At 37.0% G+C, this 15,646-nt stretch overlaps 1 protein-coding gene across 2 annotated transcripts in view; it reads right to left on the bottom strand.

Moving 5' to 3' along the window:
• The window catches only part of COG6 (component of oligomeric golgi complex 6), a 60,198-nt gene that overhangs the window by 20,757 nt on the left and 23,795 nt on the right, over positions 1-15,646 (bottom strand). For both annotated transcript variants that reach the window (XM_063333393.1, XM_063333402.1), the window contains exons 9-13: positions 14,598-14,726; positions 14,394-14,485; positions 9,966-10,030; positions 5,759-5,850; positions 4,687-4,804 (exon numbers count right to left, since the gene is read on the bottom strand). In XM_063333393.1, the coding sequence (XP_063189463.1) occupies positions 4,687-4,804; positions 5,759-5,850; positions 9,966-10,030; positions 14,394-14,485; positions 14,598-14,726 (496 nt within the window). The remainder of the gene's footprint in view (positions 1-4,686; positions 4,805-5,758; positions 5,851-9,965; positions 10,031-14,393; positions 14,486-14,597; positions 14,727-15,646) is intronic.

Here is a 15,646-nt window from a genome sequence, read left to right as displayed (position 1 = left end):
GCATCCCGTCAGGGCCCATGGATTTATGAATGTCCAGCTTGGCCAAGTGGTCTCTGACCCGGTCCTCCTCAACTGAGGGAAAATCTTCCTCTCTCCAGACCTTCCCCCTTGCCTCCAGGGTATGGGATTCGTGAGGGACGGCTTTATCAGTGAAGACCGAAGAAAAGAAGGCATTCAGTAACTCTGCCTTCTCTGTGTCTTCCACCACTAGGGCACCCGTCTCATTCATCAGTGGACCTATATTTTCCCTAGTCTTCCTTTTTCTGTTGATATACTGGAAAAATCTCTTCTTGTTATCTTTAACTGCAGTGGCCGATGGTAAAGAGCTACCTGAGAAGTCTGAATGAGAACACCATAGAAAGGGTTTCTGCGACTGAAGACTCTGACGACCTTATTTTCAGATTCCAACCAGGACGCTTGAGATTTTCTGATGTAACCAAAAAAAAAGCTCATAGGAAAGTGCTTCTGAGCAAGCCAGTAAGTACTCTGAAGTAACCAGGGATTTCCCTGTATCATTTACAATGATGGCTTGACAACCAAGAGGGAGAATCCTGATCTAAGACTGCCTTTAAGTTTCCATACAGCTCCATGCTTGTGAAACTCCTTATGTAACATGGGACTCTTCTCAAAAATAGATGTGAGGAGGAAGCTATTTTCTTGTCCTAGAAAGAACAGCCTGAAGTCTCAGTTTCCCATTGTGCTTCAGAAATTAAATCGCAGGCAGTTTGCAGGCAACGCTCAACTTGGCATAATCAATAACCTAGGGAATTAAATTGTCTGTGGTGATGAGGACATCAGAGTCCATTACCATCCTGCCATTCATCTACATCCAAAGGAAGGGAACTTGAGGAGTCAGCATACTTATGGTAACCTGCTTTGTCTGAAAAAAAAAAAAAAAAAAAAAACCAAACAAAAAAAACCAAACCAAACAAAACCAAACAAACCAAAAAAAAACCAAAAGAAAAACCAAACCAAAACAGTTCCCAATTAGCTATACTTAAGAGAAAGATTTGCCTAAATATTACTCTGGTCTGCCAACTACTAGATAGACTGTAGATATTAAAAAAGCATATCACAGCACAACAGTAACACACCAGCTCTCCCCACGCTACAGCACAAGAGAATTTGCACAGGGCTAAAGAGACTCCCGTCAAGTTACAAATTCATTGGTAATTATGACTAAGTCTTCTGGAATTTTGTATCTCCAAACAGCAATTAAGAAAAAAATTAAATTCTCCTTAAATTAAATAAAAATTGTAGAACTGATTTCCATTCAGAATTTCTTGCTTATGATTTTCAAATTATCAGCAACAACTGATGATACTGAGGGAATACTATCACTAAAATGGTGTAACTTACACAGGCTATATTCACCACTTCCCAATCATCTCAACAAAAGAGGCACTTAGGTTTATAGAAATAAAAATATTTTTTACTTAAGAACACCCTATTTGTATTTTAATCTATTTCCAAAGTTAATTAAATTGCTTTAAGAATCCTATTTTAATCGAAGTAATGGACAGCTGATATTCTTTGAAAAAGGCTTATCAATGCCTTAAGATGACAAATACAAGCGGCAATAAGGAACCATGATTTCCAGGCTGTCCAAGGGGAAAGTAATTTACTAATTTTACAAGTGAGTATTCTCTTTGTGCATAACAGGATCGGCAACAAAGGCTTTGCAATCACATATATAAGCACAAAGGATCTGTTTTCCAGTGCTTTAATCTTCTCTGAAAATAAAAAAAAAAAAAAAAAAAAAAAAAAAGAAATCTGGAAGCATACATAGTTAGCAAAAAGCTGGTAAAAAGGTTGGGATGTGAATACTACTAATACATATATACAATTTTGGTCTAAACACGCATTAGTAAAAAGGATGGTAAAAAGCGACCTTGAGATTCCTCAAAATGTAAAAGCATTGTGACATTCACTACTAAATTAACAAAGACATATGAAAAGGCATAAAAGCTGGTTATCTGTATATTAACGCACAATAAACTAAGTAACAGGAGAATTAAATTTGTGATAAAATAGGGTCTTTATCTCATGGAAACTAATGTTTCTCCGAGTGTAACTCAGCCTATTAATTTTGTATTTTTTGTGAAGTAAAACTAATTTCAGTCACGAGGAGATAAGACATCATTCCATCAATTCAGTAGTCCACTCATAAAAGGGTAATAACATAAGTTGCTTCAAAGGACTGTCTAAAACTCTCAGTTACAAGAACTCCACATCAGTACAGTAAGATTCCTTCTCAGCCATAGAGTTACCTCACTGTTAACTCCCAAAGCACAGAGATTAATAAATAATTGTGGATGCCTTTGTTACTCATGTATCTAATCCTCCTCTGAGTCTCTTTAAGCTTCTGACCTCAATTATATCCTGAGGAAAGATCTTCATAGGGCATAAATGCAATGTAAAATCGCCAATGTTTCAGATTTAATTTGTAAAATGTGTTTATGCGAAAGAGCAATATTATGATCTTTTTACATTACATGGTAGGCTCGGTATGCCATTCATTATTTGCAATAAAACACCACTGAAGGCGGCAGTGCAATCACCGGCTTCATTTAACGTCAGTAAAACCAAATTCAACTCCTTTATAAAACAATGGCAGCATCTAGAGCCAGTTATATCCAGGCTGGGGGCAGAGAGAAGTGGAACTAGAAAGGGCAAAGAGGATTACACAACCTTCCCATAGCGACAGTACAAAGAACACACACTATGAACCGGGGGATCACAATTCCTTTATCACTCCTTCTTCTAATTCTACGTGCCTCCAAAGTGAAAACAGCATACCACCCAAAACAAAACTACAAAGATTGAGTTATGTGAATAGAAAAATTATGCTGGATCTTGTTGGAGTACAGATGTAAGACCCAGAAGGATAAATACAACAGAGCTAAATACAACAGAGATGAATGCAGAGCTGTCTTACAGTTTCAAGCCAAGAAAATTTATTTCCTTAAGCACTACTTTGCACGTTCCGTGTAAGTGAAGAGCAGTCATACATTTTTGCTAAGACCCATTACTGACTTCTCTTCATAAAAAGAACAAGTACACAGGTATTTTATTTTAGCTTACACATAGGAAATAAAAGGTTTTGAGGAATTCACACACAGAGGGCGTATGCCCATAGCAAGCTGTAAGATTTATTTATTGATTTATTGTAAATTCATATTGTCCCTGTCCATTGTACATTTTATGAACTCAAGCTCTAACTGACCTTTGAAGAATCATTAGTAGCAGACGAACTACTACTCCAATGACACCACATTCAAACAGAAATACCCCATGACAACAGACAATCTACTAAATGGACTTCAGTAGCACGGACTGTGGGTGGTAGCAACTAAGGAATAACCCAATGAATGAGTGAAACCACTGAAAGGAGTCACGGGGATATAGTGAAGAGGGAAGAAGAGGAGGAACAACTGTTCCTTTGAGAAAGTCATTCCTCAGTCCTTGCAGAAAGGCAGGAAATTGGGACCAGACACAAGCTGTGCAGAATGAGAAAATGACTTTGAGACCACAGAACAACATTGACCACGCTCAGAAAATCCCACTGAAGGGTCAGCAAACTACAACGCTTTGCACAAAGAATAGTTACTGTAAATCTATGTATTTTTTGCATTTTTCTTGTACAAATAATTTAGAAATACACTTACAGAACTTCACTGGTTGTTTTCCACTTTCAAACTTTTTTTTTTTTAACCGGAAAAAACAGTAATGTGAGAGCTTTCTTGAACTCGGGGGTTGTGCAATAACTAGGGATAAAGAAAAGCATCTCTTCTTGGTTTTAGGGCCTAGTCAACCGATCACATCTCAGACAGGGATGTTAGATGAAGATCAGATGTGTAGGGATGTGTAACCTAACAATTTTCTTTGACTTTGCTTCGCTTTTAGAAAGGCGAGATTTAACGGGTGGATCCACCAGCAACAACACGATACATATACAGCAGAGAGAAATTAGAAAAGAACTGTATTTGTTACTGAACAATCGGAAGTTCACTGAAAGGCAATTCAAAGCTATCAGCAGGAGAGGACAAGATACCAGGAAAATGATGCTGGCTTAGGTACAGTTGTTTGGTATAACAAATGTATATTCTGCTTTTAAGGGCAGGAATGTTCACGTGGTAAAACTATTTTTATGAGAGACAGAAAACCGCAAGTTTTGTTATTACTTAGCTTACCATCTTGTGATATACTTCATAACTTCAAGAAAGGAATTATGCACATGAGTAATTAACTATTGATCTGATGATGCATTAATACAAATCATCTAGCTCAATCAGCTAGCTTTGCTCTGTCGCACTTAGGGAAATTTCCTAATTTTGTTGCTTCTCATAGATTTTAAAAATATACAAACTGCTCTTCAAACAAATGCTAACAACAGTATGTCATATTTTCAATAAAATAAAACTATTAAAAGAATTAAAACACAATCAGGAAGTTTTTAATATAGTTCCATAGCTAAAATGGGGGTTGGACTAGATGACCTTTAAAGGTCCCTTTCAACCTAAACCATTCTATGACTCTAAAATATAGAAAACTACGAAACTTCAGTTTTAGCAAAAGTTGAGGCTAAACCACGACAAGTTGACATATAAAACAGCTCTTCATACTAGACAAAAGGGAAATAAAGTGTGTTCTGAAATATGAAAGCTATATGGTTTTGAAACAAACCTTGTCCATGAGTTTACTTGCATGAAGACTCAGGCTATTAAAGAATATTTTCTTGCTCAACAAATGCATTTCTTCAATTGTTGTCAACAGTGTGGCTGCACTGTTTCCTACAATACCGCTGAAAACAAAATTAAGATTAATTAAATAACCTGAGGGGGGGGACACATTTTCATTTTCACCAAGCTTTATAATTACTGGGAAACAGTAACTTTGGAGACAGAGAAATGACAGCAAAAATCTTTCAGGCTTTTTGACAATAAAATGAGGAATAGGTCTTATATGTATTCTACCATAGACCTGCAGTGCCACCACAACTGAGGATTTTAAATACAGCGGGAGGCGCCCAAGAACCACTTACCACAGTCTGCCCAAGATCTAAATGTCTTTTCAAACAGAAAAGAAGCTCAAGTAGTAATATTAGCGATTCAAATTCTCAACAGTTCAGTCCAGGGCTGTGGAGGACCATTTTTTCTGCTATTGCTGTTTCTAACCAACATGAACTACTGCAAATGCTACAACGTATAAAACCAGCAGTTGTGGCTTTTCTCCGGTTTCTGTATTCCTGGTGGCATCTGGAAGGCTGGAAGGTGATTGCTACACCTTCAGCAGTGAGATACAGAATGAGGCAAGCATTCTCCCAGTAGAAAAATGCAAATGTATAATTAGAAAAAATGGTATCTAAACATTTAGGTAACTAAATGGTATCTAAATGTCTAAGGAAGAAAAGAAAAATTGAAGTTCTAGAGATAATTTAATTCTAACATTTTCTTAAAGGAGACTTGACTTTGTCATCTTAAATGTTTTGTGTAGGTTTTTTGTGAACTATTTGCGTCTACACATAACAATAAAGAAACAGTTCCGGTCACAAATTGATGCTATATTCCAAAGCAGATTTGATATGAATTGAGCAATGAGACAACAGATAAATGGCGTCTGCTTGATATCATGCACACTTCTCCTTGATTCCATGGTACAGAGCAAAAAAATAAGCCACTCTTTTTGCTATATTAATCATTACACATACAATTAAAAAAAAAAAGGCATCTTAAACGTAGTTTGTAATTTTGCATACCTGATTGTATGGTGGTAGAACTTGAGAAGATTTGAAATCTTGTACAGTAAAACTGCTCCTGGTTCAGCAACAATCACCTGCTCAATTCTAACCTGCAGAATAAAGAAATTCAAGCATCCTTCAGATCATGCAATTCAAAGGCCAACATCTATGATTTTAATATGCAATATGTCTGATTTTTGAAAAATAAATATAACCAGAAAAAAATTTAAAAAGAGAACGTCCAGTTAACCGTAAGATTCTGCTTGAACAAAAGTGCTTCTTGGTTGCCAAGCCTATGGGTAGAAAACAAGCAGGTGTATGAGTTCTTTAAAAATACAAAAATTAAAAAAAAAGAATCTGTTTCCCTATAGATTTTTGTTGCAACTTGTTATTGAAAATTTCAAAATAATGAGCTCATTTGATGGATTAATACCAGCATTGGTATTACTGGAATTCTCCCCAGCACTGAACAGCAAGAACAGCTGCAAAGCTGTGAGATCCCTAAACTACAAGAGTTGATGATTAGCACCATGCAGCAATTCCGAATACGCAAATTATTGGGTATTTTACCCAAAAGGCAAAATTTCACCTGGATTAATCTGTCCTTCAGTTAAAGGAAAGATTATATACCTCCTATATGTATTTAATTACATATATTTATAACTAATGACCAGCTACGTTGGCTGTTTATCTCAACCAGGAGATACTGGCTACACAGACCAAAACAGTGCTGACTGTCTTCACAGTTGAACAGTTGACGCCTTGTCTCCACGGCACACACAGTCTCAATCCACTCATAAAAGGCTGCCCCAGGGTCAATCTTTGGGCACTTTTGAGGCAGCGACAGACAGTGACTTATCACTGCGCTGTTGTCCCACGTGCCTGCGTGTGAAAGGGCAACACACAAATCACCAGCCGCCTCCCGCCCGCCCAAGTTATTCGCCTGCTGTTCCATGGAACGCAATGTGCGGCAGCGCCGCCTTCTCAGAGCCAGCTGCAGCGAGAATTAACTAAGATTGTCCTTCCTCAATCCTCTGCATCTAAGTCAGAGACGAAAAACAAAGTCTAATTTTTGACTCTTCTTCGCAGTGCTCAATGCGCCAAGATAATTTCAACACTCAGGTGAACTTTGCTCTTCAATGCATATGTATATACAAAGGTGTATATATATATAAACAAATACCTGCCTCCAATGTTACATAAAAGGTCATTTGGGCATAGATACTGAGTATAGTCTATGTGTACAGCAAAAAAAACTAAGGCAGGGGAAAAAGAGGAAAATCAAAATATTGTCAAAAAAAAGCAATAACTAAAAGAAAATACTTAAGAAACAGAAAAAGACAGAATAGGCAGAAGGAGATAAAAAAACCCACTAAATATTTTAGGGTTAGGAAAAAACCAACGATAATTCAAAAACCAAAGCAGGAAAAGAAGCATTGCTGCTTCCCAGACAGAAATGTTCACTGCACAGGAGAATGGAAATTTGCAAGTGACTCAACCTAACCTGCTCAGGGAAGTCCTGGACTTACAGCTTACTGTTTCTTAATCCTTTGTGTCCTGTATTCAGTGGACCATAAAAGACTATCTGAAGTCTACATAAGGCATCAAAAATTATTTTGTTAGTTTTGGTGTCATCTTACACGCTATGGAAAAGACGAGGACCTTAATTTAAATGTTTTTTAGGGTCCTCCTGCTTCCATCTGAAATCAGATGCCTGTGGTAAAGTCTACCGCTAGTGAGTACTCAAGATTCACTTGGACGCCTAAAACTCAAACCAACTATCAGTAAGAAACGTGAACAATTCATACTGCATCTAAGCATAACCCTGCTTCAAAAGTAAGGAAATGGTATCATACTGTACACTCACATGGAAAGGCATAAACTGGTAAGAAAATTCTACATATTTCTAAGTACTTAAAAGCGCTCGTGGAAATTCTATTACTAGGCTTTTATCAGGCTATTTTACACTTCAGCATCAACTCAAATCAAAGTGACAGGTTTGCAAACATCAGCAGAAATCCACTAGAAAAGCAGTATACTGTGGTGCAACACAACTACAGTAAAGAGTGTTTTCCCTGAAATTAACGCAGTTATTTTTCTTATTGCGGACAATCTTCAGAAAGCAGAAGACAGAAAAGACTCCTCCAAACTAAGTCTATTTTTGTTGTTCCTCTCAATGCGATGGCTTGCAATTATCTAACTGCATTGTATGAAGGCTTTTCTGCTTGGGGGTTTCAGTGTTTTTTTCTGCTTTATTGCTAGGGAAGATTTCCCCAGGGGAAACAGTAACTACTACATATTTTACTTTGGGAAGTCTAGACTGGCAGTGAATTAACTTAAGTTGCATTCTATTAAAATACAGAATACAATGGGAAGTCTTTAATTGTTCTTTTAGGTTTTTTCATTTTTATTAGTGCAGTAACTACCTACTACAATATTTCATGGGGTATTTCTACAGATAGGAGACGCACACAAGTGTAAAGAGCTTGGCAATCAAAATGAAAGGTGTTTTGTGCCAAACTGTACAAATCAAGTACTCAAATCAAGACCAAAACTCCCTCTGACTTACACAAAGGTTTGATTCTATCCCTAATTACTTTGTTGGAATGTACAGAAACGCTGAACTCACACATCAGCATTCAGTATTAACAGAACTAAAGCATGCAAGAATTAACACAGAAAACTTGGAAAATATCTTCAAAAAAAAATCAACCCTGTGATATTAGTTTGTTTGTCTAATATGACAGGTGTGTTTCGACAGGTCAAAAACTAAATTCTGTGAAGAATGATCACAATTATATGGCAATAGGCACAAACAGAAACACCAGAGGTTCTGTCTGAACATCAGGAAACACTTTTTTTACTGTGAGGGTGCCCAAGCGCTGGCCTAAGTTGCCCAGAGAGGCTGTGGATATATGGGAATACTTCCATCCTTGGACATATTCAAAAGCCATCTGGACAGAGTCCTGGGCAACCATCTCAAGGCGGCCCAGCTTGAGCAGGGAGTTTGGACCAGATGACCTCCAGAGGTCCCTGCAAACTTCAACCCTTCTGTGATTCTCTGACGTTCTAAATGGCACTTCCTTCAGTTTTACCTCCCTTCAGACCTTATCTCTTTCTTATCAGGAACTTATGTATAGTATTCAGAACCTACTTGTTAACATTTGAGACTAACTATCTGGCAACTGGACACAGCTTTTAAAGCTAGAGAAGCCTAAGAGAAATTTATTATAATACTATTTAGTATAGTAGATTTTACTTTAAAAACACTTGGATTTATACGCTGCACCATCAGGCAATTATTGGTATCAGCTTCATCATCTTCATTATTTTATTTTCTGCTTATGCAAAGCACATCCAATAAAAAAAGACAGTCAATCATTTGATGGATCATTATTAACCATTTCTATCAAATGGGTCCCCTAAACTGACTAAGGCTGTAGCTTGAAAAAAAGACAACTGCGGAGGGATGCGAGAGAAATACAGCAAATCAGAGTAGCGTAAAGATGGGAAGTAGGAAACTATTTTTCATTGTTTCTTTCAATGCAAGAGCTGGAGTTATTAAACAAAACAAAACCAAAAGGAACTGGCTTTTCACACAGCATACAGTTAAACTGTGCACTTCCCTCCTGCAGGATACGTTGTAAATACCAACATTTTATATCAACTTGACATATGCATGCAAGAAAAAAACTCTACTGAGGTCTATTAAATACAAAGCCAGTAGCTATGGCTCAGTAATTCCTTAGTACCTCCACAAACAGGTGAGGAAACTATTCTACAGAAGTATCATGACACAACTTCATAGCCTCTACATTATTGCCTATGCATATGCTAACGGTCATTATGAAAAACAGGGTAGTAAATTAAATTGATTTTTCATTTGACCCGTTACTGCCATTCCTGTATACCTATCCCAAAGCTAAATTTTTGTATATAAGCACTCCTGAACTTCGGAAAAGTAAAAAAAAAAAAAAATTATAAAAAAAAAATCAAGATACAGGCTTAGTATCCTGGTATATCACACTATATAACTATTCAAACCAGGTATTTCTGAACTATGTAATCTTTGAGAATCATGAAACCCTTCAAAATTAAAGTTAAGAATCTAACTTTTAACCAAAGGGAATGAAAAAAACATTGCAGAGATGGGGACAGGGGTTCTGAAGAAACATAACAGAAAAATGTTTGTATTTAGAATGCTAAGGAAAACAAAATACTTCACCTTCAGAGGCCTGCAGACACCTTCTGTGATGTGCCCAACTACTTCTTGAATATTTTCTTCCACACCTACAGTTAATGCAAACACATGCTAAGATTATGCAAATGTAATTCTCTTTTCTTCAAGACTATAAAACAAATAAACAAATGTAGGAGCTACTCCTCCATAAAAAGCATTAGGAACTGCATGTTCTCTTCTCCACAAGACTAGTTTACACCTCCACTGAACTTCAAATCTAGCCATTAAGAAATAGCTGCATGACAAAACAGAGTCCTGGAGAGTCATTATCTTATGCTATGCAATTGCTTCCTAGCACAACACACTGCCTGGGGATTTGAGGGAGAAGGAGCAAGGGGAAGAATAAATGATCTAGTAAGAAACTGTCACGGTAAGGCTCAATATTAGCACTTCACAAAATTAAACAGAAAAAAAAAAAAAAAAACAACGCAGGCCAGTAGGATGCTCAAGGAGCAACAGTAAATACCATTTTGAAAAGCCTGAACCGTAAATACACGTGTCTGTCAGCGTTTGGTACTGACATCATTACAAATTAAATCACATATGTACCTCCACACTGCTGTGTGCTGCAGCATTAGCAAACGCTTCCTCCCCAGCAGCAACTGAAACTCATCTTTCACAGAACTATATACAAAAGAGAATATTGCCCTATCTTATCATGGAACACAAATGAATTGTTGCATGGCAACCAGTACTGTCATAAATCAATCAAACTGAAAGCAACAGATCTTCAAGCTCTCACTTCAGTAACAACTCAGAATAGATTTATGGAGAAAGCAATACTTTAATTCTAATTTAAAACTTGTCAACAGGAGTTCATCTTCAGATGGGACCCATGCAATGAACAGTAAACAAACTGACTGTGACATGTGACAGCAATCAGGTGACCTGAAGCTCTATTTTGCAGATCTCATTTCAAACTAAGAGAGATTACCTCTGAGAGTAAAAATTCTAAAAGATCAGAGATCTGTGCCAATGTCTCTTTACACCAAGATACGTGAAAAGCCACATAAGCAGAAACAACTGAATTCAGTGTGGTGGCTGTAAGAATTTCAGCATACTAAATTGGTAAGGTAATAAAAATATGTTTATATATTTGAGTACTGATATCAAGGAAGAAAGCAAGATCGCAAACCACAAGATGCAGGGTCTGTTATGTAATGGCTAGCTCCCAGATACCCCCTAACAATTTACACATTTTTTAGTAGGAACAGTCACACTTCTGCTGTTCATCAATATAACAAGCACCTAGCACATATTTGAAACAGCATATCTACACCAGATTGACTTAACAACAAGTTGTTGGGTATGAAAGTTTAGCTGCAAAAATATACAAGTTCAATTACGAAATACCAAAGGACATGGAACTGCATATATCTGTGCCTTCACATATATTTTAATTTCCAATTAGAATATTTTAGATTTAGCAAACTTCCAGCACAATGGTTTATATAACTGTTGCAAGTATTAGTACATCACGCTGACATAATTATGGAATAAATAATTCCTAGAGACTCAAAATCACTTTTAAAAACCAGTTAATTACTGAAGATATGCTTCTGGCTGGCTGCTGCACCACCTATCTTTTTTCTCTGTGTATCCTTCTATAAGGGAAAGGTCTTTCTTGGACTTTGTTTGGCTTCTGCTCTCCAGCTAGGATCCTGTAATTCCATGAAAAATGGGTTTCCACAGCATCTCTTAAACAGAATGGCTGCAATTCTCCCTTCCTTTCAAGTGTAAGATGTCTGTAAGACTGGAAGGCTCCTGTTAGCAGAATACCTAAGCTCCAAAGAAGAGAACCAGATGCTTTATGCTTGTCCAGTACAACCCAAAATAGTTAAACTTCTCTGAACGGGTTTTGGTGCCTAAAATTTTAATAGCATTTTTGTTGAGATTAATTTTAAACAAGTAATATTTGCAAGCTTAAAATCTTAAAACTTTTTAAAAGCTATTCCTGAATACTTTATTATGGGCTACATAGTTTGTTCTCTTTAAAGTAAAAACTGGGATGGGAACATTTCTCCAAAAATGTGTCATTCACACAATTTTTCTTCCACTGGGACTAAATCCACCTCTGTCTCACCCACAGCTACACATTACTTTTTTTTTTTTTTTTTTTTAAGAAGAGAAGGGAAGTTTTTATGTATCTGCAATTTACCACGTTCTCCATAGTCCTGAAATTACACAGAGCTTATAGAAGAATTTAAACAGAAATCTGAACTCAGAACAGAGACGCTTGAATTAACATAATAAACCCAGTTCCATCTGCAAAAAGCTACTCAAGGTGAAATTAAAGTTACAACATCTGACTGACCTAACTTTAGATCCCCAGTTAGGTGTCTTATCTATAGTAGTTGCTTGGGCTCCCTCTATAGGGAACAGAAAAAAACCCAAACAAACAGTTGAGCTGAAAGTCTCCAGAAATGCATACATTAAATCTAACATTTGTTGGAAAGATTTGCCCTCTGGAGATGCAAATCTCTGTCATTATCTATAAATGCAAATAAACAAAATGTCCGCTTTTAAATGGCTAAGTGAAATTAACTCAATCTCTGCTGTAGCCCGTGCAACCAGACACCTGAAGACTGTATGACAGCACAGGGAATTCAACTTGAGTTTCTCAGTACCGCAGACACTGTACTCACCGATTAGCCACTGCCAACTCAGGATCTGTACTTACGTAAAACATACAATCTCAAGGTCCTTCATAAGGCTGCACTTCCCATAAACGATTCTTGTTAAACCCAGTGGTACCCCATTAAGTACTGTTTTGCCTTACAGACCTTATCACATAACCATCCCTGTCATCAAAAAAATTTCCCAAAGATGCAGAGGAATAGTTAACAGCACCTCCAAGGCTTTGTTTCTCCCAGTATGAAGCTAAGAACCCCTCCTTACATTTCTTGAAAACTGTACAGCAGCAATAGCTCTCCATTCCAGGAAAGCTTAGGAAAATGTATTTTTGCTTCAGACAGAACTACTGAATTTCTTATTTATACTAGTCTCTTGGGAAAAAAAAATTGGCCTGGTGATTTTTTTGGAAATTTTTTCCCTAAAGCATTATATTATCTGCATTCTCAAGTAGTTTACTATGATCTATGGCTGAAATGCTCTAAATGTATCTAATTATGCGGTCACAGCATCTCAGTCTGACGTCTTGACAGAAGGTGAAGGGATTTAATGGCTAAATAAAGCACTGTATAAAGTGGTGGGAGAATTTCACAACAAAATGCAGGCCTGGGCAGCAGCAGCAGCCCAGTCTACAGCAGAACCAGATACAGTAACATCCCCCATGTGGCCAGCTTTTCCTGAAGGACCTCCCAGTTACAGCAGAAGCATCAGACAATCACCTACAAAGAATTGCCATGTCTTTTTCTCTACCATAAAACCATTATGAGGCCTGCTTTGCTCTCTGCCTGAGATACTGCCAGCAAATAACAGTAAATTCACTTCTATAGTACACTGTAACTGTACTTAAAAACCAGTAACATTCCTTCAGTCTGATTTACAACAGTTCCTAAACAGCATCCTTGCTCACATACTGCTAATTAGGAAAGCCAATTAATACCTCCAGCAGGAAGGAAAATGAGAATGCATATTCACTTTAAATCCCAGAGTGGGACTCAATTAAAACGTACAGTCTGAAGAGCTCACCAGATACAGATCAAATGTAAGTTCTTACACTGAGTTTGTTACAACTGAGTACACATGCTTAATCTATTAAACAAGTCTTTGGCTGAAGCTATGGAGGCAAATCATACTACAGCTTCTACAGGATAAGGGTCTTTAAAGCACTTAAAGGTCCAAGGTACTTGGAGCAAAGGGGCTGAAGAATAAGCATGCGAATCTGTAGTTCTGTTAATGAAGGAGAGCTTTGATATTAAAAAGGTTCACATATCTATGAGCAGCCTACTTTGACCTCCATAAACCTACAATGTTACATGACAGAAAAAAATTCCATTTAACTTCTGGCATAGAACAGAAAAGAATCACAGGAAGAAGGAGTTACATTAAGAAGGAATTATATGTAAAAAATTTACTAAAATGAGCAAGGCATAACAGGAATCCTCAACTTACCAATAAGCAACCCTATGACAATGTTTTCACAGACACATGCATTCATATAGATTACAGACAACTTCTGAACTTTCAACTACACTCTAAAATGTTCCTTTGTAAATTTAGTGTAAATCTATAAGAAGCACAGCAAAATAAAAAGAGCGCATTTTGAAATACTTTGTTAAGGGCTTTCTTCTGGCAAAATACAACCACTGGCTCTTCTGAAATTATTTCCACGAAAATGTAAGTTCAGACTCCCATAACTGAAGCCCAGCCTAATAAATTAATCACACTTTCTGAGTTATCACAGACTTGCTATCATCACCCAATTTACATTTTAAAATCTAGTACTACCTTGAATAGTTACAAGCTTTAACATTGCTTCTAGGTGTTCTTTTTCAGAAGCTGTAGCTTGATGCAACCAGGCCAGCATGTCTCCTACGTACCTAAATAAAGACAGACATTTCATTGTAAATCAGCAGTTTATGGTGTCAGGGATTAAAAGTGCCAATAGGCAACAGAAGGGTTACTTCATGTACATTCTTGCTGGTACTGTACCTCAGAGGATCGTGGGAGTGCATTTCGATAGGGCGAGGAGTACCTCCCAGACCTCCCCTAGTAAGAGCATCTATAAAGCCACGGACTACAGCACTCCTCCTAGCTGTTCCAAACTCATCCAACGTGTACCTGTTATTGAAACATGAAAACTGGTAAAACAAAACAGTTCACCTCATCGACATTTATTAGCTCAACTTTGCAGTTAATATGAGTAACCATTTTTATAATTCTAGAAATGTTGCATCAATGCTTCTACTATGAAGTATTCAAAACTGTCATATTTTCTTGACTCCTCTAAACAGATACTAAAGATAACTCTTCCTTGACCGTCCCATTCCCTTACCCCACAAAAAAAATAAATAAATGAAAAATCAGCTTCTCCTTTTTTGTACATATAAGCATGTATTGACAAGTCTAGGACTCCTGTTCGTGTGTGGTCCAGCTATCGACAGAAGCAGCAATTTATTGCACTGCAACACAAGGCTTTCTCCTTCTTCTAGGTTACCACATGATCAGTAGCAAAAAAAATATTTTAAATTTGATAGTTGTTTGCTGGTTTTAAGCAAATGAGTCTTAGCTAGATATTTAATGGATGGACAACTACAGCCCAGAGTGCACAATCTCAAATGGCTTGCCGTTAGTAGAGGAGGTACCAAAAACACACACGGCTCATTTTTGGAGCAGGCTACCTTTCTGTTGGGGCTGAAGCACGACACCAAGTGAAGGATGGGTAATGAAAACTGCTAACATCCCTGTTACATCTGCTTAGAAACAGGATTTTTGCAAGCTATGGAACACTTCTGTTTTCTTGAAAAAACAAATTTTAGCATTTTGAACAGAACAAATTACAAAGGAGAAAAAAAAAATACACAACAGTTTATTTTTCGAATATAATTGAAGAAATGCCAAAGAGTAAGCATAGCGTCGCTTACCAATGACAGCAGCTGAACAGACACAAAAATAATAATAATAAAAGCATATTACTCACTGACTAAAGTGAAATGTGTATTGCATTCACAATTAAACAGATGTGAAGAACAAAATACAAA

This window comes from Chroicocephalus ridibundus, chromosome 1 (genome assembly GCF_963924245.1).
Source record: "Chroicocephalus ridibundus chromosome 1, bChrRid1.1, whole genome shotgun sequence".
NCBI lineage: Eukaryota > Metazoa > Chordata > Aves > Charadriiformes > Laridae > Chroicocephalus > Chroicocephalus ridibundus.
Note: the sequence above shows the minus strand (reverse complement) of the source record. Positions and strands in the feature narration are given on the sequence as shown.